Here is a 25,160-nt window from a genome sequence, read left to right on the forward strand (position 1 = left end):
TGCATTAGCTGAGTATAACTGCCTGGCATCTTCTACAAGAAGGCCTTTTCAGCCCTTTCCTACTCTTTCCGAGGTTTCAGGTTTCAGCCCTGACTTGGCAACCCTAGCAGTGATGCACTCCCCTATTTTAAAAGAATAAATATTCCATAACAGATCTTTAAGGAAATCAAACGTATTAACAAGACACTGAATTCCCAAATATACCAACGTCTGTTTCTTTTAGCTTGGGTATTCTCTTTGCTGAGTAAAGAAGGCAAGTGCCCTTTTCATTGCTTCTGTTGAGGGTGTGTCCATACCAGCTGTCTTCTGTGATATATAAAGATTACAAACTGCATGTGCAATCCTGCAACTTGGCACGGCTTCACTTACTACAAGATTCCTCTTACACAGACAGGCCTTTGCTGAATGTACAACAAGCTATCGCCGACATGGAGAGATTTCACACAAATCCTAGCTCTGTTTTCCTTCAGGGTTCCCCCCCCCCCCAAACACCAAAGACATTTTGCAATGTGTGAAGCCCTAATTTGAATCATTCATTGATCTAGAGTATTTGTGTACTATATGTGTGTGTGCATAAAACCATGTATCCCCAGGGCAACTCACAGTTCACTGTAAAGATACAAAAACAACGGTAGTAGAGATAGGCACAGCAGAAAGTTAAAACAAATTAAGACAGATTAAAACAGCAGAGTGGAATGCTCATTAAAACTACTGCTACTTAATGAAGCATAAAAGCATTAAAAAGCCCGAGGGAAGGAGAACATCTTAACCTGAGATAATAGGATAATAAGGTGGGCACCAGAATTACTTTGAAGGCATGTGTTTCACAGTCAGGACACTGCCAATGATGGCAAAAAGGGCCTTTCTTTGGTTGCTATTTCCAAATTATGGGGGGAAATTATTTTTTTTGGATTTTAACTCCCCAAATATATGATTTTGGCCATGCTGGCTGAGGAATCTTGGGAATTATGGCCCCCAAGAGCAATGTCTCCAAGACTCTGTTTCTCATCTCTGAGCTTCAGTACCCCAAAACTCTTCATGGGATTGCAGCTCTAAAAATGTGGCATTTTTGCAGAATATATTAACAGGAGATGCATCTTTCATGAGAAAGGGCACTTTCTTATATAAAATGGTATAAAATGCTATTGAGAACATCTTTTATTTTATCCTTCCAGAAGGCGAGGAGGTAGGAGCAGGTGACAAAGAGAAGCCAATACAGAGCCTCAATGTAGAACTAGTAAAGCAATGCTACCTGAGCTTTTTCTGCTGCGTAGGACTGATGAACAATTGGAGGTGAAATATGGAAGAATAATACAATATATGGTCACAACTGCGAAGATAATATAAGCCTTTTTGCGAGACAGAAGTCACTAGAAAGTCCTGGGGAAAATGCCCCTGGGGCAAATAATGGCCAACCATTCGACATCTATGTTTTGAGTGGGTTGAACTTTCCCCATAGAATCATAGAATCATAGAATCGTAGAGTTGGAAGAGACCACTAGGGCCATCCAGTCCAACCCCCTGCCATGCAGGAAATCCAAATCAAAGCATCCCTGGCAGATGGCCATCCAGCCTCTGTTTAAAGACCTCCAAGGAAGGAGACTCTATCACCTTCCGAGGAAGTGCATTCCACTGTCTGACAGCCCTTACTGTCAGGAAGTTCCTCCTAATGTTCAGGTGGAATCTCTTTTCCTGTAGCTTGCATCCATTGTTCCGGGTCCTGTTCTCTGGAGCAGCAGAGAACAAGCTTGCTCCCTCTTCAATATGACATCCTTTCAAATATTTAAACAGGGCTATCATATCACCTCTTAACCTTCTTTTCTCCAGGCTAAACATCCCCAGCTCCCTAAGTCGTTCCTCATAGGGCATGGTCTCCAGACCCTTCACCATTTTTGTCGCCCTCCTTTGGACACGCTCCAGTTTCTCAATGTCCTTTTTGAATTGTGGCGCCCAGAACTGGACACAATATTCTAGGTGGGGCCTGACCAAAGCAGAATACAGTGGCACTATTACTTCTCTTGATCTAGACACTATACTTCTATTGATGCAGCCTAAAATAGCATTGGCCTTTTTAGCTGCCGCATCACACTGTTCACTCATGTTCAATCCCTGTTAACACACCAAGGAGCGAATAGACAAGCGTAGGGCTGCACTGCAAACCTCATACACCAGATCGAACTGCATCTACCTCCTTTCTCGGCTTTCTCAGAGTGAGAAATTTTCACATTTTAGGTGTGGAAAATGAATATACATAGAAGTCCCTAAGATCAGGCTGCAAGAGATTGGAGAACCCGGGGTGATGAGATCCACAGAGTTGCAGCATGGCTCTTTATTTGATATTTATTAGAGCGCCTGCAGCTAGGAGAAACTGACTGGCAGCTCCTTCAGAGAAAGTGCGGCTTGGCTCAGTGCATAATGAAGTTGTAGAATTCCCTGCTACAAGATGGAGAGATGGCCACTGACTTAGAAATGGAAAAAGGCAAATCCAGGGAAGGTTTCTCCGCGGATACGCTTCATGACAGAGCCGTCATAGCGGTTTGGGCATCCGACTAGGACTCTAGGAGGCCAGGATTTGAACCCCTGCTCAGCCATGGAAACCCAGTGGGTGACCTTAGGCACATCACACTTTCTCAGCCTCAAAGGGAAGCAAAGGCAATCCCCCCCTAAACAAATTCCACCAAGAAAACCCTAAGATAGGTTCGCTTTAGGGTTGCCTTAAGTTGGAAACGCCATGAAGGCACAACAACAAACTCATCACCATAACTATGGGGAATCTCCATGTCAGAGGAAATGTATTTCTGAATCTGGGACGCAACTAGTTACAAATAATTATAGGCGTAAGTCACTCTTCTTCCTCGTCCTCTGTCTAGCTGAAAGCTTCTCTTAGTAGCCGTTTTGGTACGGCTGGAGAAATACACACTTTCACAGACCTAGTAGAGACTTTATGATACCCTTATATAGCAGGCTTGATATTTTTTTCCAATACAGTAACTGTTTTTAAGGCATTTTTGGATGCTGAATTAGAAAAAAACCCAATAAAAATGACACACCACACACAGTCCTTTCACAAATTTGATATTTTTATCAATTCAATTGTTACTCAGCTGGAATTTTGTAGGTTCTTTGCCACTGCTTTGCTTTGCATTCATCCTTTAGATCCTTTGCTGTATGCCCCTAAGTTTTACCCTGGACGTATCCACGAGTCATATCAAAATCTATCATTTTGGCTTCAAAATTTCCCTTCAGCTTATACATGAGGTTGGCTTATACTCAAGTATATATATTCAAATGCTACACCATGAAAATGTCATATTCCGCACTACTAAAACACATAAATTTTTACTGTTACTGAAGGCCCAGCTTCTCCCCCAAAACCCTTCCTATTCCTTAAGACCACATTTGGAGTAGTAAGCGGGTGCATTGGCATCCTAGAAATGTTGGGTCTGGGTGTTAAAATAAAACACATTTTATGGTTTTCATAACCAACCAAGGAGCTGCATGCTGTTGCTATGTCATTTTTATTTTAAAATTTCAAATTTTGCTTTCCATTGTGTCCTTAGAAAATCTGCCTGGGCCTATTGTTCCTGCATCATTTTCCATAAGCTGCTGCGAAGGCTTAAGAGTGGGAAGGTGAAACAGAAATGCTTTACGTACATATATGAACATACGTGGGATTATGGCATTTGAGTGGCTTTTGCTGAGGAACGTAGCAGATGAGGTTGTGGGGAATTGCCAAAAGCGCTGGCCGTATAGGGAACTCTGTGTGCGCCTGCTGCGTGGGAGCATCCAAAAGCTGCATAATGTGAAAATGAATGCATAATTCAGTTTTGTCAGGAGATGCCGTGTTTAATAAATCCTAAATGCCATTCCAAGCATTGCCTGTATGTGACTATGTTGCCTGATGATTAAAAACCAACTGACAAAATTCCTTTCTCGAGTGGAATATAAATTTGTAAATGAAATTAAACAGGGCCCATCTGTTCGCCAAAGCCTTTGTGGGGTTTTTTAAAAATGCATTGCGTAAATTGTGATCTATTTTCTGACCGCAATTAGAATTCCAATGTACTGAAAGTTAGGGCCATGTTTAGGGCTGTGGTCAGGTATAATGTACACGCTTTGTATTTGCTAACCCCATTGGGAATTCAACAGTTTCCTCACATACTGCATGGGGCCAAACTATTGACAACTTGAACGCTTAATTGCATCATGGTTTGTTGAAACGTGGCATGAGATATTTTTGTTCCAATAGTTAACACTGGCTGAAATGTTTGTAGGTCTAATTCTACATGGATTCAAGCGTGAGGAGTGAAATGTTGTGTCCTGGTGCTTGGTTACAAAAGTGGCCTGGCTCAACATGGGATACTACTCAGACTGCTGCCACACTGCAGAATTAATGCAGTTTGAAACCTCTTTGACTGTCCTGTCTCCATCCTATGGCTTATTGTGGTGCCTGAGCTTTCTTACAGAGAAGGCTAACTGTCTCACAAAACTACAAGCCCCAGAATTTTTATAGCATGGAGCCATGGCAGTTAAAGTGGTGTCAAACTGCATCAGTTCTGCAGTGTAGATGCAGCCTCAACTGGGGATGGCCTAGGGGCCAATTCTTCTGCAACTGGGAACATCCAAGGGGCCCCAAAGACTTCAATAAATAAATAAATCTGGAGGTTCACATTGCACATTACAGTCCAACGCTCAAACCACTACACCACGCTGGCGCATGCACAGTAAAATGCTCTCCCTTACACAAAAGGCAAAAATCAAGGCCGTGAATGGTTGAATTCGCAGATGCAGAATCAGTGGAAATGGAGGGCTGACTATATGCTCCTCTCTGGGCATCAGGTCTAAGTAGAGCAAAACTGCAGGCTGTCATTTCAATCTTTTCAGTAGCCGAAAAACAGAGGCATGTTTGCTCCTGGACGGGTGCATTGAGCTTGGAACCTGACTGGTGCCATGCCAAGCATTATCAGGTGGCTGGGCTATTTGTAATCAGATTTCCATTGTTGTGTAACCGCTGCAGTGCCTCGGCAGGGCGCATACAAAAGATATGCACTTATCCCGCTATTGTTCCTATTGTGACTTACCCAGAACTAACCGGATTCTGGTCTCTATTCCCAGGGGGTTTATCTTAAGAGCTGGCCAGGATATCAGGTAAACTAATTATACGGGGGGAGTATGTGTATGTATGCATGCATGCATATGGGTATGTATACAATCTGAATAGAATATTCATGCACATATCCATGCACGCACCCCCCCAGGCGGGTCATGCTTCCACTCCAGCCAATGCGTTTATCTGGTAGCCATCCATCTCCTTGCAGTTTTGTGTTGGAGCCTGGAGAATTGGGGAAAGATGTGTCACACATTAAAAACAAAGCACCTCGATGCGTTCCATGCACATTGTCAAGCACAATAGGGAAGAATATGAAAACTGCCACGAAGCAAAGTAATGCAAAGCGGCACTATCTTTCCCCATCATCAGCATCATTGTGGGATGCAAACAGCCAGCAAGTTGAAGGAGAGATATGGCAGGCTTTATCCCTACATAGCTGCTTTCAAAGACTTTGCAGGAAAGTAGAAAACCGAGTTGAATTTAATATGAGGTGGGTAGGAAAAATCAGCCAGGCACGTGCCTAATAGTAGGATGGAGAAAACCCTGCTGCAGAGATTTATAAGGTTGTGAGGCCCCGGAGAGGAATTATTGGAAGGCATATGTTTGTATGTGTGCATGGAAAGAAAGGACTGCGGGGCAGTTGAGGGCAAGGCAAAAGCAATGCCTTCCAGCAGTTAGGCAGAACTGGGAAGCTCTGGGGGAATTTTTATTCTCTTTGCCAAGGAATGGAAAATGTGGGAGTGAGAGATGTGCAGCGTGGAAAGAGGTTAAAGGGGAGCATTTCGGCAGGAGGCTGCCTCTTATCAAAATGTGTCATAGCATACTGGAGTGAGCCTTGGTTGGAAAAGGAAAACAAAATCCCCCCTTATCCTTCCTGTTTATGCAAGTAAAACTGACACAAACAGATAAGGATGGCTCAGACCAGAAGTCAGGAACCCAAAGGAAGGAACCCATCCACACTAAACCATTACAGTGCTATGATTCTGCTTTGACAGCCGTGGCAACATTTTATGAAATCCTGGTACTTGCAGTTTAAGATTTGTGTACCGATGAACTGTTTAGAAATCTTACTCACCTAGCCTTGCAAACATATTGTCTGAAGAATGGAGCATGTGTTTGCAAAGAGATTTGCAAGTTATTGGAAGCAGGTTTAGTAGGGGTGAAAGGTTGTTGTTGTTGTGTGCCTTCAAGTTGTTTCCGACTCATGGCAACCCTAAGGCAACCCTATCATAGAGTTTTCATGGCAAGATTTGTTCAGAGGAGGTTTGCCATTGCCTTCCTCCCTGGCTGAGAGAGTGTGACTTGCCCAGGGTCACCCAATGGGTTTCATGGCCAAGCTGGAAATCAACCCCTAGTCTCCAGAGTGTGAATTATTGGAAAGTGTGTGTATTTATGTGGACAGTGATGTGGGTACAGAGGAGCACAATGAGGACATTGCTCCCCCAAATAAGAATTCGGCTCCGCAAAATGAAATTTTCCTCCAGTCCCCAATTTTTTTAGCATTGCAGAGGGTGAGACACTGAACATCATTCAGACCTAGAACTCTGGCATCTATTATGTGCACACTCCCTTGGCGACTGCCTGTCCCTTTGCTTTGGATTCCTTAACTGCATTTCAAAACGCATGACTGAAAATTTACATTCTGCAGTGCTAGAAATTTGGGGGCTGCAGGAGGATTTTTATCGGGGGAGAGAATTTTTATTTGGGAAGAGGAATACCTTCATTTTGCCCCCTTCTCCTGCAGCTAAACCCTTGCAATCAAAGTCAACTTTACTGGTATTCATGAGTAACATTTGCAGCTTACTTTTAAAAGTCACTTTAAAGGGCATTTTTAGAAGCATTTTGGCAGGAAGCATTCACACTTTATGCCATTCTTATAAAACCGTGTCTTCTTTTTTTAAAGAAGTGTTGAAAGTAATGGAAAAATGACAAGCAACACAGGGAGTAATGCAATGAGTAATGACAAAGGATTAATTTTTGAAGCACTGAATGAGTTATAGGAACAAATATCCTTTTTTCTAACAAAACACCCTCTTTCCAAGCTCTGCCTATGTGTTGGTGGTGATGTGTATTTGGGCCAGGAACCTCAAACACACAACATCACCACATTCGGGTTTTCCCTTCTCTTTTCCGCTGTCAGCGGCAGCCAGCGAAGCAAGGAGGGGCAGAAAAATGGTACGCAATGATTTCACACTGCATATTTTTTTCCAGCGACACATTGCCTGGCAAGCTCAGGTTGGCGAGACTCATGTCCCACATCTCCCCATGATGTGTGTAGCGTAGGCTTTAATCTTGTTCAGGCTCAGAAGCAAGCAAGACCAGCAAAATTACTAAGATGCCTGATTACTGAACACTGGAAAAGAAAGATCCAGAAAACTAGTATGCACAAGGTTTTTGCAGCACCTTTGAAACCAATTAAGGAGTCCTTCATATGTTGTTGTTTTTAGTGCAGCTATGCAAACAATCTCACTCACACATTTTGGCTTTGTTGTTCACACTACAGAACTGCATCCGTGTGCATCTCCGCAGGTTCGGTTGCTCAGGACTGAGAATAAAGATGGAGTCGATGATGCGGATGTATTCAAAACACGTCCAAGGCATGCAGAGTTCAATCGTGGTTTATCTCGGGTCTATTCGCATCGGTTATTCACACAGCCGACAATGCAAATCTTTCAGAGAAACTCAGAAATTATCCTAAATTGAGTGGGATTTTTTTGGCAGCCCCCTCCCCAAACTTAATTGGATGCATTCGATACACCTGTGAAGAACAAAGGTTCAACCCAGATTCTACCTAGATTATTTTTGCCGTCTGAATAACCCCTTGAAGACAGATGTTGGTTGCATGTGCTTCCGTAGACTTGAGCCTCCTTCTTCTGATGCTTTCGGTGGATTAGGCTGCTATAGAGATCTATCCCTGGGCTCTCCACTCCACCAAATGCATCTGAGGAAGGAGGCTCAAGTCTTTTACTTTACCACTCTGGAAAATAAAGTGGCTAACTCACGAAAACCATGGAACTCAAGCTGCACTGCCTACTCTTCAGTCCCATCTGACATTATTGTTCTTAACTACCTTTGACTTGACTTCGATCCATGGCGACCCCATGAATGAGATACTTCCAAGACCCCCTGTCCTCACCACTCTGCTCTGGTCCTGCAGGTTCTGGACCATGGTCACCTTGAGTGAATCTATCCATCTGCTATGCAGTCTTCCTCTCTTTCTACTTCCCTCCACCTTTCCTAGCATTACTGTCTTTTCTAGTGAGTCCTGCCCTCTCATAATCCAGGGAGAGTTCTGGCCTGATCTCCTTTAGGACCCATTTGTTTGTCTTTCTGGCTGTCCACTGTATCCTCAGCACACTTCTCCAGCACCACATCTTTCTATCGGCTTTCTTTACTGTCCAGCTCTCGCATACATACATGGTGATGGGAAATACTATGTCTGATGTTGTCCCACCAGAGCTCTCTGACAGAGAAGGCTAAATATCTCACACAACTACAAATCCATATTCCATAGTACCGAGCCATTGAGCACTGAGCACTGCACAACATTGGGCCATGGCAGTTAAAGTGCTGTAAAACTGTTTTATTTCGGCAGTGTTGCAGCAGCTTCTGTCAAGGTATCCAACAAACTGGGATGGGTTAGCTACCTATTACCAATACCTCCTGCCACCAGTGCCTCCTTAAAGAGGCTTGTTGCCTACTGAGCTGTGCAGCCTATATGGATTCCTTATTATGAGTTTCTGCATTATTGGTTTGGCCAAGACCCAAGAAATAAATTGAAGAGAGCAGCCCAGTATCTAATGGATCAGAAGGGACTTAGGATTCATAGCCTAACCTGTTTCAAATTGCTGTGTAGCCCATCCATCATTGCCATAAGCCAGGAAGGTGGTAGTTATCATTATTCTAATGGAGGCCTTTGGCCAGTGACTTGCTCAAAGCCAGGCAGAGTGGCTTAGTGGGATTTGAATCTGAAGGCACTGGATCCTGTTCAGGTGTTGCAAACTCAGGGCTGTGGCTTCCTTCTTTGAGTACATCTACCTGTAATGTGGTTTTATACTGTCTCCTCCCATCCTTAGCACACTGTCTTTTCAGTATGTCTAAATACCCTAAAAGCACTGATCTTGATAGCTAAGTGGGGTCAGCCCTGGTTATTACTTGGATGGAAGACCACCAACAAATACTAAACACTATAAGCTATATTTTAGAGGATGGGACTGGCAAAACCACTTTTTTAAAGTATTCCTTGCCTAAGAAAGCCCTATGAAATTCATGGATTCACCATAAGTCGGCAGATAATGTGAAGGCACATAACAAACACACACGTTTAGAGCTACAGAAGATTGTCCTGTACTTGAAGACAGACTTTAGTCTGAAGAAAAGTGTGATCCATGTTTAGCCTAAAGGCAACGAACTACAAGAGGGGAGAACAGCGGGAGCCCAAATGTTTCCCCATCAACAACTGGCTGGGCACCAGATGCACATTTGCCCACTGTGCCGAGATGCCCTGGATTTCTATTTAATTATAGCAATTATTTCCAAGTTGTCATCGATACAGATAAATTAGCACTTCCATTATATATACATATATGTATATATACAGCGCAAATCTATGTTCTCTCTTTTGGAAATAAATAACATCTCTTTTGGCTGTGCTTAAATAGCCAACCTAACCTTCTTTTTTTGGCAGGGAGGAAGAATTAAGTGCTCAGCCTAATTTTCTCAGGGATCATATTGGTTCTTTTGACTATGTATACTTATTTTACTTTGCACTGAAGATCTTCTCTTATGCACTAAAGATAGCATTCTCATTCTTGTCTTCCTTCTGTTGTGCAAGTATTCCCACGCCCTGATGATTTTTGACATTTCTACTAAATTAATATTTCTTCCCATCATTGCAAACATCTGGCTTCATCTTTCTAGTCCTTACTTTAAAATCTCTCCACCTTTCTAACTTTGGGATAAGCTACACATTCAAATGTAGAGGTGGTATATAAATCGGCTCTGAGTCCAAGTGTGAGCTTTAGAAAGTGCTTTCTAATGCGCCAAACCCTACCCTTGAAATAGGTTCTGTGCTTTAAAGTTCACTCTAAAGTTCTTCTAAAGTTTGCTGTGCCTCTATCATTGCAGCAACCTGGTCCCAGTGTTTGGGCATTTGCAAAGTCCCCTGAAAGGGAGAGCAATGCCTCCAACTTGCAAAAGTCCTGCCGGAGAGGGAGGTTTCATAGCCAAGGTCCAACTTGTTGGAAGGAGGGAGTTAAGAGGCAGCTGGACGTCAAGCCTTCTCTGCTCCATGAACCCAGCTGGCTTTGGTCCAGTGGGCTGTTCCCAGCTGCCAAAGGGAGGGAGGGAAGGGAAAAAAATAACACTCAACTCCAAGTAACCTCTCTGGCAAAAGCAGTTTTAACACAGCCAGCTGGGCGGCTGTCCAAGAGGATCCACAGTTGAGAGTGCAGAAGGCTGGGAACCGAGAGTCAAAAGCGTGGTTGAAGGGAGAAGCAGGAACGGTTGAGCTCAGGGCTTGGAGAAGTTACAATTGGCCCTTTGTATCCACGGATTCTTTATCCAAACATCCACGGATTGCAAATATTCCAAAAAATATAAATTCCAAAAAGCAAGCCTTGATTTTGCCATTTTCTATAAGGGACACCATTTAACTATGCCACTGCACTGAATGGGAGTTGAGAATCCATGGATTTTGGTATCCTGGAACCAAACCCCTGTGGATACCAAGGGGCCACTGTACTTTCTTTTCTTTCTTTGGATTTACCGTTTTCGGAATCCTTCAACCATCTAAGGCTGGCTGAGAGAGTCTGTGAATTTTAAATAAAAAAAAATTAAAAAGGGGGGTACCGTAACTTTTCCAAGCTCTGGCCCCTGCCTTGAGATAGGTTGAGCCATCAGATTTTGCTTTGCTAAGAGCCAGCATGGCACAGTAGTTTGAGTGCTAGATGACAACTCTGGAGACCAGGGTTCGGTTCCCAGCTTGGCCATGAAACCTCCTAGGGGACCTTGGATGGGTCACTTCTCTCAGCCCCAAGGGAAGGCAATGGTAAACCTCCTCTGAACAAATCCTGCCAAGAAAACTCCATTATAGGTTTCTCTTAGGGTCGCTATAAGTCTATAAGGGAATGAGGTAGGACCAAAGCATCATAACCGTGTAGTGCAGATATACCCTTTAGAGCCAGTATGGTGTGGTGGGCTGAGCCTTGGAGTATTACTTTACAACTCTGGAGACCAGGGTTCGATTCCCAGTTTGGCCATGGAGACCCAGTCACATGCTCTCAGCCCCAGAGGATGGCAACAGCAAACCTTTTCTGAACAAATCTCGCCAAGAAAGCCCTGGAAAAGGGTCACCATAAGTTGGAAACGACTCGCAGCCACACAACATCTACAGCAGGCATGCCATGTCCCTGGCAAGTTAAAAGGAAGCACTGGGTGCATCTACACTATAGAAATAATGCAGTTTGACACCACTTTAACTGCTGTAGCTCCATCCTATGGAATCCTATGGATTTGTCGTTTTTACAAGGTCTTCAGCCTTCTCTGCCAAAGAGTGTTGGTGCCTCACAAAACTACGAAGAAAGAAGTACGCATGGAAGTAGAAGTTTCTCCAGATCAATATTCAAAGGAGTGTTGTTTTTTTAATGTAGTATAAAAATGGAAATAAAAATCTTTTTTTAAAAAAAGACAAAACTACAAACCCCAAGACCCTTGGCAGTTAAAGTGCTATCAAACTGCTTTATTTCTACAACGGAGATGCATGCGCCTACTGGTTTGGAGAAAAGATGCTGGATGCCAATCGGCGAGGCAGAATTGGACTCCGGTGGCCTTGGATCTGACCCAGACTCAAGTGGGACTCTTGTACCTGCGCCACTTGCAGATGCTCCCATTGAAATGAGCAGAAACTGCCTGTTCACTTCAATGAGATACATGCAAGAGAACTTCCCATTGCATTGCCTCCCATGCTCAATCGTGCATTGGGGTTTGTGCGCTTTCAAAATGTCATGGGCCAGCCTTGGGGAAAAAAAGGCAAAGAAAAAATGTTTTAAGGGAGCTATAATTGCCTCCTATTGCATTCATTTGGCATTTTTTAAAATGCTAATTGGAAGCCTCTCTGTCTCTCTTCCTCATCTCCCTCCCACCCGCCTTTCTATAAATACGGATGCCTGCAGAGGGCTTGTCAATGGGGGATTGAGCCGGGAAGATTCTCGTAACCTTCGGAGTAATATTAAGAAGGCTCTTTTCTTTCTTTTAAAAGAAAAAAAAATGCATGCGCACGAAGCAAGAGCTGGAATGATAATCATAACAGCGAGATTTCAAATGGAAATAACACGCACACCCTCCATGGCTTCTGGCACTCTGCAGCATGGAAGGCATTTTTTATCATCAACTGGTTAACCTTCAAAAGCTTTGCTGCTGAAATCATGCATTCCTCCTTTTGCAGAGTAGAAAAATTTCTCTCTGCGTCTGTGCATGCGGCGCTCAGGAGGAGGAAAAAATTGCTTTTTCTGGATCACAACTCCCAGAATCCTCCGTCACTTATGGGCCCATGGTTCAGGATCCTTAGCTAGCAGGGCTGGGCACTGTGAGAGTTGCAGTTCAATAAATAACTTTTCTGTGTGCAGAAGGGTGCTTAAAGAAGTAAGGAATTCAGGGGCAACGTTTCAGTTTCTTGAGAGGCTTCAAGATAATCCAGAAAAGAGAGGAAAATTCTCGGGTCGAAAGGCTTGCAACCAGGGATATGTTTAAAGTGAAATGGTAGAGAAAGCGCCTTTTTAAAGAGCATTTGTTGCAGAAATGTTTGCTATGCCTCATTAAAAGTATAGTGCTCTTATCGAAATAGGTCAAAGAGTCACCCTTCCTGCGCCTCTGGCTTGCCTTCCAAGTACACGGCCCCATCTAATTGTTTAGAAGGAGAGATAACCAGGGCTAAACTAGCCGAGACACAGAATGATCTCCCTTTTTACAAAAACCTGAAATGTAGCTACAGGGCAGCTGGGAATCTGATTCGAGATGCAGCAACGCATGTGGAGGTGGCGCTTAAAGCAAAGCTGGAGAACCTGTTGCTTTTCTGACACTGTTGGGCTACAACAGCTCCCATCATCCCTGATCTCTGGCTGGGCTGAGCTGGCTGGGGTTGATGGGAGCTGGAGTCCAACAACACGTGGGCATAGGCTCTCCCATTCCTGGCTTAAACCTTTTTCTGCAGTCTATTTTCCTGATCAAAATGTCTTAACACTCATCCATGCTGTTTTTCCATCCTAAAAGGTGAAAGATATGGAAGATCCCAGTTACAGATGATGGCTTCCATGTCAATCGTGTGAACATTTTGTGATGTCATGCGCACTTAAATTTTGGGATTTAATGGGCACTTCAAGAAGCTGTCCAAGGTGAGGATGAATCTATTCTGGGGAAGAAGGCAGAGTGTTAACTAGTTCCTTTAATGGGGATGCTGCCGCCATTTCACTCTCTTCCTGCATGTGACCTTTGGGATCCCATTGTGAGACCCCCAAATCAGACCCCAAAGGCTCCAAAACGTATTATTTTAATGGGGATTTTCCTTCAAACCACAAACAGCTTCATAGCACTGGAAAAGGTATGTTTCCATTTTTAAAAAACTGATGTGATTTGCTGCAAGAACAGGGCTTGCGTGATAATGTCCTCTATTTCCAGTTAAACCACAAGATAGAGACCCTGGGCATTTGTCGGCCGCTGCCAGGGAATCAGCGCAAATTGTTAGAAGCCAGGAGGTGTCAAGTCACTTTCCAGACTATTATCTCATTATATAAGGAAGTCACTTCACCCTTCTGTGGCTGTAAAAAAGAGATAAAATACTTAATGCCTGTTCAGAGCTGTCAGGATTATACAAAGCTAAGTAAAGTTATTATCCTGCTTTAACCCCTGGGTCTGCCCTAACTTTTCAAAGAGAGAAAAGAAACTTAGGTCTTGTTGGGACCTTGCTCCCACCCCGACAGCGAGTGAGATTACAAGCAGTCCTGCCATGAAAGGCGGAGGGCAGGGGCACCATCTCAAGCAGTGGCTTTCAGGTGCATTTAAAGTAAGAAGCAGAATGGAGAAGATCAGAGATTTTCTGGAGGCAAAACGTTAGGAAAAAATACTTTTTGGCTACTGGTGGGTTCTTAAGTCAGTGGGGCGGTGAATCCACTCTGGATATTAGGAGACACTAATATGTTGGCAACCCCAAATAAATGGTTGCAGTCGTGCATTAGAGTGCACTTTTCTCTGAAAACCGAGATGTATTCACGATAAGAGCAGCAGGAACTGACAATGATATTTTAAAAAACAGCAGTGCATGCGTAATTGCATGACTTTGATGTCACTAGAAGGGAGAAAACGGTGATGTTTTGCGCTGGAAGCTTGCAAGATCGCGCAATGACAGAACGTCCAGCGATTGCATTGGTCGCTAGATGCGGTATTATCACATAATTGCGGTGAGTGAAAAGTGGTGGCTTCAACACAGGATAATAGAGGTTTGTGCACTGCGACATGTAGTCAGGACTGTCTCCAAATCAGAACTATGTTGATTGGTTTGTGCTATAACTGATAGTGTGATAATCTCCTCAGTCTGAACTTTAAAAGAGATATCCAAGGTGCTGAACCCACCCTCTAAATAGGTTTGGCACCATGGAGTTTAAACAGCACCATGAAAGTTCAGTCCATATGTAGAAAGATCTTGTAGCACCTTTGAGACTCTCTGAAAGAAGGATGGTAGTAGCACTCTTTCTTCATAACTTCTTTCTTTCAAGTCAGTCTCAAAGGTGCTACGAGATCTCTCCAAACACCAGTGCTAGTAATTCTAGGTGGATGTGCATAGCATTAGCCTGTAAACGGATGCCTCTTCTTGTCGGCCAAACCTTGCTCATGCCAAGGCTAAATAAATCCTCTCATGTTCTCTCCCTATGCTGGGCCTGGCCTTGAGCTCTCAAGAGCTCTTGTCTCAGTTTCAATGGGAAGGAAGGAAGGAGGAAGAAGAAGAAGAAGACGGGGCGTTCATTCCACCCATCATCACCGCTCTCAGCTTCCACTTCCCTTCCCCAGGACTTGAACTCTTGGCCCCAGGAATAGGAGGCCTGGATGCTTTTCCTCTCTCAAGCCATGTGCAAAGGAAAAGCAAAGCGTGGGAAATGTCCACCTCCTTGCCTACAGAAAGAAATGAGAACCTTGCTCCCCACCTCTCGCCAGAACAACACGTTTCCGAAAGGAAAGGAAATCCTAGCATGAGATGATGGGGCTTTTTGTCTCTCCTACTCCTTCCTAGCAGCCATGCCTCCATCAGATTTGCAGGATAAGTTCCTAGGCAGAGACAGTGCATGTGGAAGACAGAAGATGATAAATGCCCCAGGGATGCACAGAACACAATTTCTATATATAAGCCATAAGCCAATGAACCCACAAAAGCTGCAGCAATAGCTCCTTTCTGAACAACAAAATCCTGATTTACAGCAGGGCTGGGCAACTTCTGGGAGGCAGGAGGTCCACATCCCAAAACTTGCAACTCTTGTTGACAAATTTGCTGTTGCAGCAAAGGCCACAAGCAACCCTGATTGTTTTTCTGCCCCTGATAGTGTGTGAAACAAGGGTACACAATCCTTGTGCATGGTTTTCCCAAGCATAGCTGTGTTTTTAGCCATGACGGGGTTGCTGTAAGTCGCACCTAACTTGGTGGCGAATAACAACAACAAATTCTACTTGTAAGCAAGGTGCACTGGGGCACTGGAACCTTGTTTTAAAGAAGGGAAAATTTTGCTGCTGCTTTTACTACTCGCTGCAGAATTTTACTAGATCAGAATTTCCCCCACATCTGTCTTCTGCTCAGTCCTACAACAGAAGATGCCATTCATTTGTAGCATAGCAGTTTGAGTGTTGGGCTATGACTGTGGAGATCAGGGTTCAAATTCTGGCTCAGCTATGCATACCCACTGAATTGCTTTGGGCCTCAGAGGATGGCAATGGCAATGGCAAACCCCCTCTAAAGAAACTTACTAAAAAAATCCTATGATAGGTTTGCCTTAGGTTAGCCGTAAGTCTGAAACGGCTTGATGGCACACAACAACAACAGCAACAAAGTGTTCATAAGATGCACTGCACTATTTTTAACAGTGCTGCTTCTGGGATACCATGGCACAGTATGGTGGTAGCGAGTTCATCTTCTGACTTAATTGAAAAGTTAATGCAAGGGTTAGAGATGGTTAACCCCATGAGGTTGTGGCACAAGCCTTGAATACCAGACTGTCGTTGGGGCTGAATCCTCTAAATCCCTTTCTCACAAAACTAATAAAACTCTGCTGCTGCCATACATTTGGGTGGCAACTTCAGACAAATGAGGGAACTTCATCGTTCCTCACCTTGTACTGCTTGAGCATTTATGCCTCCCATCTCCACCTGTTCTCTTTGATGATGGTACTCAGATGCTTTCTTCTGATCTTCTTCCCTTCATTTCCTTGAACCATTTCATCTTCCAGCCTTATGTCTCTTCAGCACTCTGCTGTTTCCCTCAGTCTGCTGCCTTTTCAGATCTGTGCCTCTTGCTTTCATAGGTCCTCATTCCTCCTATCCTTCCTTTTCCTTCTCAGCCTTTTCCTTCCGATCATTTTTGTCCCTGTTGCACCCCTTGAGACAGTTAGGTCACTTAAACCGATCATCAATACCAACCTATCACTACTGTGACCACTACCACTGGTTTCCTGAGAACATTTTTGCCCCACCAAGAGCTTGATGGGCTGCACACTTGTCTGAATCCCCCCAAATGTTTTCCCCCATTGCAAATTGTCCCACCCAGAAGAATCAAAGGGGTGCAATTTACTATTTAAAGGAAATTTCATCCTCCATCTTGTTTCAAACTGCTAATTTAAAGCCCTCTCCCCTTTTCTGGCCTAAAATAGGCTACTGATGATTACATTTAAATGGCAAATCACACTCCCAGATGCTTTTTGGTGGGTTGGAGGGGTGCATTCTGGGCACCACATGTGGTCTAGAGATCACACTTTGCTCACCATTGGTTTTGAGAATAAAGCACAGAAAATGCAGTGGATATTTTTCTTAATGTTTCTTGCAGTCCATGATATTAATTTTAAGTTGCATATAGTCCTCATTGGCCACTTTTGCACGTCATGCTAAACCATTGTTTATGTTAGCCATAGTTTGTTTCTTTAGTCAACTGGCATCCAGCTAAACCTTCTTCTAAATCTTCTTGATAGTTCTTGTTTCAGGATGGTTGGCTTGGTAAACTAACCAGTGAGAAGCCATAGATAGACCTGAGCTGAGGTATATCAACAAGCTATGGTTTAAACAAACTAGATTTCATAAGCAAACTAGATTTCATAACAACAAATCATGGCTTCTAACTGTAACTTGCAGTAGGCTAACAAACCATGGTTTGTTTGCAAGGATGAGTTTGAACACATTAAACTTCAGTTCAACAAACCACGACCTGGTCTTCCGATATCTGTGCCCTGCCATTCTAAATATGCCATCTGAAATAAGACACTCTTCATCATCACACCTTTGAGACAAAACACACAGTTCTTAACACACTTGTTTGTATGTTACCAATTGCTTCAGAGCCTCTGCAGCAAATCTGTTTAGATGGAGGCTATGAAGCAAATGGCATTCTGTTTAGATAGGATAAGATTCTTGAGAGCACAGCAGATAGAAGGAAGAAAAAGGACTTTCTCAGATAATGCTATGTTTCACTAAACTGGTAATGCTTCTCATTTAGTAGGATGCCCTTCAAGCAAATAATTAAGCATAGCAAGCATTTGTGTTATTAGTGGCATATGTCAAAATGGCGACGGCAGCAGCCATAGCAACTCCAGGATTTCTTGGGTATATTAGTACAGTACTCCTTCTGTTAATCCAAGTTTTTTACTGAGCAAGGATGAACTCACCGTCCTCTGGCTGTAGTATCTGGAAAGGCACTCATGACAGCTACCAGGTTGTGATGATGGCAAGACACGTGGCAAAGGGATTCACACAATTCTGGCAGCTGTCAAAGAAAAGATGCATCTCATGTGAATTTACTCAGGGTTAGACACTAAACCAAAGTATTCATGCAAAAACAAATTCCAGATACATATCTCACAATGCTACAATATTATTCCTCTTTTACTGTAGGGTAAATGCAACACCGGAGTTCAGTTTTCATACTATCGAGGGCATATGCTTCTCTGGTGGGGATGCACATCCGGAAGCACCTCCAAAGTGCAAAAAAATCCCAGTCTAACTTCTAATGTAGGACCCTGCAATTGTGTTGTCTTTTATGAAGTTCTCCACGGATTTTGAAACTGGAGAACAATTGTGGGAACAGTTTGCCCAAATCTTAGTGTGATACCTAGCATAATACCTAGATGACCTGCTCTCACTCTGGATTTGAACCAGGGTGGATGAAAGGTAGTCTTATTGATTTACAAACACTACTAGAATTGACTACGATGTCAATGGCAACTTCCCTTCCCAATGGAAAAATGGAGGGACGGGTTGCGATGATTTCGCTGGCTACCAAGACCAGTCAAATGACTCTTGGGTTTTTAATACAGCATTTCACCAGTTCCACTCTTGGACTGAACTTTTTTAAAAACAAAGAGCCTTGTTTAAAATTCTCCAGTCATTGCAAGTGGTTGGGGTAATGAAGGGTAACACAGATGATAAAACATACCGGCCATGCTGGCTGCACAATTCTGGGAGTTGTACTATTTCCAAAACCATGTAATGTGTCTAAGCTCTTTTATAAATATGAATATAAAAACTGTCCAGAGTCAATGTTAACATGATGAACACTGAACCGATTGCAGAAGCCTTTAGCACAGATAGCAGGCAGCAGCAGGCAGCAATACACAACCAACATGTGCTGCACTTTTAGTACCCGTGAGTTTCATACATTTGGGCAAGTTTGCACATTAGTGTGCAGGGGAGTTGGCACCAGGGTAGCTGGGTGATATGAAGAGTTCTCCTGCTATAGTGTCTAACCAACTCCTGTCAGCTCTTTCCCCTATTTTGGACTGTGATCAAGGCTAGATTGGATCAAGGACAGAGAGCTTTTCTAAATAGTCAAAACATGGTGCCTGATTTTGCCTAGCAGGTTGCAGTGACCCCGGCCAAGTCAGGCAAGAGAGTCCCAGCCAAAAGCACACAATGCCAGCAGGTCTGCCAGGCTCTGCAGGGAATTGTGGAGTCAAAGCCTGAGCCAGAGCTTCATTAAGCCTTGCAATTAATTAAGCAGCTAAATGGCTGCCTTCAACAGAGAGGCAAGATGCAAACTGGTGACATTAAGGCTCCAATACACAGCCAGGGACTGGGATGGAGTGGGAGATACAAAACTAGTGGGTTGCAAGACTCCTAAGTGAGCTCCCCCCATAGATTGGAGAGGGACACCTTAGATACTTGTCCCTTTTGCTGCAGGTTTCTGAAGCTGTCAGGGAGAATCTCCATGCCGCAGAATTACAACAGTTTGATGCGACTTTACCTGCCATGGCTCAATGCTATGGAGTCCTGGGATTTGTAATGTGAGGTCTTTAGCCCACAAAAAGCTATGGGATTTGTAATTTTGTGAGATATTTAGCCTTCTCTGTCACACACCTCTGGTGCCACAACAAACTACAAACTCCATGATTCTTTAGCCACCAATCATTCCAATTTTACACAAATTTCCAGGGAGAACAGAAAGATTTTATCTCTCCCTCCTCCTTGGGGACTCCAATGTTCAAATTAAAGAGAAGGTTGCTAGTGCTATTAGTACTCATAGACAAATACGTAGATAGGACAAGAGCTCTGGATATCACCTTGAACTCATGAGTGGAATGGTGACTGTTAAGTGTACAGATTAACAGTACAGACATGGTGGCAACTTGGTCGACAAGGGTACTGGCCAAAGAAGTATCTACCTTTTCCGGCCATTCCTGAATGCCTTCTAGCAGGGCCAGCAGCAGCTGCTGAAACTCCACATTTGGCTGCCTCCGTAGGTTCTGGTCCAGTCCGATCCGGCAGAGCAGTTTGAGGAGGCTCAAGCGCTGTTCGTCTGGGTAGCAGTCAGGATGGGATGCCATACACAATGTCAGGAACTAGGAAGGAAAGGAGAAGCCCACACGGCTGTCACAGGAGGATATGCCACAACTTCCCCCAAAGGCTGTGAACTGTGCCAGGGCAGGAAAAAGGAAAGGTGTGGTGGCAATGAGGCCAGCGGGGGGATTTCTTTCCCAAACCTGACCCACTTGGAAGGTCACAAAGGAGCTTTTCGGTGACATGTCCTCATTTCCACATCTGCATGCTTCCTGTGAAGCAGCTGCTGTGTAGGCCAGCCTTGCCCAGGACAAAGAGCCACATGGCAGCTGTAGTCTGAGGAAGGGAGGAGATGCATCTAGTTACACATCCGCTGGATAAAATATATGGGTCAATGTGAAGTCGAAGGCTTTCATGGCCGGCATCCATAGATTTTTGTGGGTTTTTCGGGCTATGTGGCCATGTTCTAGAAGAGTTTATTCCTGACTTTGACCACATAGCCCCCCAAAAATACAAAAATCTACATATATGGGTCAAGCTGGAACTGAATGCTGGCTTGCAGGCAAACAGACATCCAGGGTCCCAAACTAACTCTTCTCACAGATTTTCCAGAAAAAGTGACTTTTTATCGAAAGAGCTCCCAGAATCCCCCAGCTGTCACGGGGGGAACATTTCCAGGAATTATCATCCCCTCTCAAGCAACTTTTCCAAGCTCTACTTCTAACTACAGTTGGATACAATGCTTAAGCGGCACATGGAGTTTGGATACTTTAGGCCAGTGTTTCCCCAACTTTGATCTTCCAGATTTGTTTGGACTTCGGTTCCTTGAATATTGGCCAAGATGCTTCTGGGAGCTGAAGTCCAAAACACCCATAGGACCCAAGTTTGGGAAATGCTGCCTTAGGCAGAACTGAGGAAATATGTGTTTGTTGGGGGGGATTGGACTACAACTCTCAGAATCCCCCAAGTCTTGCTGAATGACAGCTTCTGGAAGCTCTACTCTAAAAAAAAAAGTAACGTTTCCAAGTTATGGCCTTAGGACGGCCATTATGTCACACACTTGGTCACCCTGCGCCCAGTGAAAACAATAGCCAGTTATGCAACCAGGGCAGCAGGGCCCTTTGCTTAATTGAATTAGCCTTTTGCTAATTGAAAGTGCACCAAGAACATGAATGAATAATAGCACGACAGCAGCACACATCGGTTGGCAGGGCAAGCTGCAGATTCCTGCCTCTCCTGGTCCTCTGCCAAGACTTTGCCCAAGGCAACAGCCTGCCCATAATTCTTGGTCCTGCCTTTTGCCTCTTTGACCCGGTGTCCCTGGACCCATTCCTGACTCTGTCTGGGATTTCACCCGGCCTTGCTTCCAACCTGCATTCAGCATCATGCCAGCCCATGCCACATGCTTCGATTGCATTGGAAAGACCGGGTCTAGCTCCTTGACCTGGACTTGATGGTGTCATCTAAACTAGACAGTTGTCTTATGCACAGAGCAAAGAGGGACTGCAGATTATTGCAGCCACATTTAGCTGCTGTGTTAGTTAAACTATCTGATGATGGAGACCAGCATTTTTTTTCTTCCCGAATATGCCAGGAACTGGCACCTTGTTTGTGTTCATTGGCCACAGTTGCTTCATTTCTGAAAACTCACCAGTAGCTGATACTTCATGGACCAGAATCAGCCCAGGGGCCACCACTGCTATGAGTAGCACCAGTCTAACTAAACTTTTCCCCCTTGGAGTAAAAGGAGAATCTGACCTGTCGCACAAGGCAAACAGATCTGCCAGCTTTGGCTTCAGCCTACAACCTCACTGCAAAATCTGGCCTGGAACAGGCCAGGATGAAAGAAATGATGCAAATCCAAAGCACTATTGTAATGAATTATTCACACCTGGGAAGGAAGATTTACCATACACTTTGAAGCAGTTTGCCTAAGTGGTTAGAGAAGGAAGGAGTATACCAGAGGGAACTTCAGGTGCAAACTGATTTCTTAGACACAGATTCGGATCTGAGCTCAAGCAGAGGAACACTTGCCTCTGTGACCTGGCTTTCCTTTTGATGCAACAAGGGGCAATACCACAGACCTAGCATGGTTGGGTTTCTTGGGCACCCTCATTTCCCTTCACAAAAGCCACATTAAACAAAAGGGAACTTATATAAGCATCCTTTCCCAACTCTCAGGAAATTTGTACCCATGTGCTGTGCTGTTATTCCTCTGGCCTAAGTCCAATGATAAGTCCCACCCAGAACCAAGCACAGCATTTGACTGAATAACATCTTGTGCAAACTCTTGAAAACTGGTCCTTCTCCCAAGCATTTTTTCTCTCGGCGTTTGAGATCACAGGCTCATACTTTCGTAGCGGGAATGTTCCTGGCTAACAAACCACTCTGACACTTTACAGCGCGGTGCTTTCAGCGATGCTTCCCCCTCTTGAAAATCCTAATCCCCTAGTTAGAGGCATCAGAGTTTAACTGCTACAGAGATGATTGTAGTGTGTGACAAACAGGGGATTAGAAAGATGGAAGGCAGAGAAACTGACAGCAGCGGAGATGGGGAAAGAGCTAATCTGCACACAACATGAATGGATCTAGTTTTAATAAAATCGGAACAAGACTGTACAGATATGGTTCAGACAGGGCTTAATTTGAAAGGATTCTGGGCCTCTGAAATTAATTGTGGGGAGGCCATATTCAGAATCTGGTTTTGTATCAGCCCTTTCTTGCAGAACCCACTACATTCCCCATGTATTACATATAATGCTTGTTTCCAGTCCCTGCTGAGGAGCATCCAAACTCCTTTCTCGACAGCTTTGTCTCAATAGATGATGATGGAACACCACAGTTTCAGAATGTAACTTTTTTTGGACCACAGGTCCCAGAATCTCCCAGTTTGGCCATGGGTGATTCTGAGAGTTGCAATCCAAAGTAACTCTTCCAGGCTTGGAAATACAGACTGACTTGCACAAAGGAGCAGGTCTAGATGAGCTCTGCTTGCCCTGCTTTTCCTCCTTGAGAATCAGACATGCAACTTTCAAATCCAATGCAGACTGTGTCCTGCTTCATGAGCCAAATGACCTGTCTGTCCTTCACTCCTCTGCCTTAAGCACCCAGCGTGTTTTTCTGACGGAACATTAGTTTGGTATTTTTAGTACAACTTGAGTCTCCCTTATCTGAAATGCTTGGGACCGAAGGTGTTTTGGATTTCGGAGTCTTTCAGACTCCGGACCTTGGAATAGTTGCATATACATAATGAGATATCTTGAATATGAAACCCAAGACTAATCATGAAATTCATTTACGTCTCGCATGTGCTTTATACACACAGCCTGAAGGTCATTTGATACACAACATTTTAAATAATTTTTGGGCATGAAAGGAAATTTGCATACATTGAATCCACAGAAAGCAAAGGTGTCACTATCTCAACCATCCATGCAGACAGTTTAGGACTATGGCATATTTCGTATTTCAGAATGCTGGATATGGGAAACTCAACCTGTATCTCTTAACCCAACTCCTTTTTGCCTGCTTAGAAAAAAGTGAATAAGAAAGGGTTTGCAATTGTCAATCAGCATTGCACCAATCCAGCCTCCACTTTACCTGGGGCAGAAAATGATGCATGTGCCACCAAAGCAGGGGATATATTTCTACTCTGAGACATGGCTAAGTTACATACCTATGTCTGCATCCATGTCTGCTTGGTTCCTACCTTAAATATGTTGCCCAGCATAGTTGCTAAAATGAGCTGGGAGGGCACTTTGGCAGGGATTATCTCACCCTTATTTCTTGCTCTTGATCCAGAAAGGTTTTTGGGAAGCCTGGAGACAAGCAAACAAAGATGGAATGAGGAAGTCAGCAAAGGGACACCAAAGGCAGCCTTAAGCATTTCATGGAACTGGAGGCAGACAATTCAAACAGCATTCTCCCTTTATGTATTAACCCGAGACACAGTCCGTCAGAGCAAGATTATTTGGCAATCTCCACCAGGGATTGTTGGTGAAATGTCAGGAATAAACTCTTTTAGAACATGGTTGGAGGGGGACAAAGCTGGACCCAGGAGCTTTCTGGTTCCCAATGCACACCTGAGAAAAGGTATGGCTCAGGATCCCTTTTACACAGTGCTCAGAACTGAGCTGTACGCCAACGGCAAGTCACCAACAGGATTCTAACTTTAATCTGCAATTTCACACAATTTTCCAGCTTCAGGAAGGGATCTAGAGATTGTTGCCTTCTATTCGTAATCCGCCTATGATTTCCCATGGCTTCTGAAACCTTCCCCCCAACAATAACCAGTTCGGGAGGAAAAGATGCAATACAGCTGCAATATTTTGGTGTCAAGTGCCCCTGAAAAAACCACAAAAAACCAAGTTTTGCTTTGTTTGTAACTACATAATGGCTCAGGAAGATCAGACTTTGGTGAAACAGTTCCACAAACAATCTGATAATAGCCAAACAGATAGGAACCATCACTCAGCGGAGCACAAGGTCCCATGTTCAATCTGTGTGCATGCAAAAGGCCCCACATTGCTGGCATTGCTGATTTGTTTTTAAAGGATTTGGTTGTAAGTGATGGGCAAGACCTCTGCCAGACAGACACTGCCATTCAGAATAAATATGGGCTAAATGAGCCAATAGTCCAATGTAGTATAAGGTCACTGCCTGTGTTCTCTCTGTGCACATACTCTGTCTCATGGGGTGCAAACCTCTGGCCTGTATTACAGCCTTTTTAAACTGCTTTAATGGGGCACTTTAGGAACTGCCGTGCCATGAAGACAGAGGGAGCAAGGATCATTAACAGTGCTTTTCAGTGCCTTGTCAAACTGCAGCACAGAGAAGCCCTGGGTGTTAAAGATCATAATGCACTGTAAACCTTCCGGCATGAAGTTGAAAATGCACTATCTAGCAAACAAATGGGTGTCTTGAAGACAACGGAAGCAGTGAATAGTCTTATTTTAAGTGTCCACTTATTAAAATGGAAAGTGCTTGCATTCAGGAGCTATTTTTGAATTGTGATGCCCATGCCCAGAGCTGGACA

The 25,160-nt window shown here is 44.0% G+C and overlaps 1 protein-coding gene across 2 annotated transcripts in view; it reads right to left on the reverse strand.

Moving 5' to 3' along the window:
• FAM178B (family with sequence similarity 178 member B) overlaps nucleotides 1–25,160 on the reverse strand; it is a 120,135-nt gene that overhangs the window by 47,403 nt on the left and 47,572 nt on the right. For both annotated transcript variants that reach the window (XM_089537701.1, XM_089537702.1), the window contains exons 10-12: nucleotides 23,835–23,943; nucleotides 20,011–20,187; nucleotides 18,019–18,116 (exon numbers count right to left, since the gene is read on the reverse strand). In XM_089537701.1, the coding sequence (XP_089393827.1) occupies nucleotides 18,019–18,116; nucleotides 20,011–20,187; nucleotides 23,835–23,943 (384 nt within the window). The remainder of the gene's footprint in view (nucleotides 1–18,018; nucleotides 18,117–20,010; nucleotides 20,188–23,834; nucleotides 23,944–25,160) is intronic.

Source organism: Sceloporus occidentalis, unplaced genomic scaffold (genome assembly GCF_023333645.1).
Source record: "Sceloporus occidentalis isolate IW3139 unplaced genomic scaffold, rSceOcc1.0.p SCAF_9, whole genome shotgun sequence".
NCBI lineage: Eukaryota > Metazoa > Chordata > Lepidosauria > Squamata > Phrynosomatidae > Sceloporus > Sceloporus occidentalis.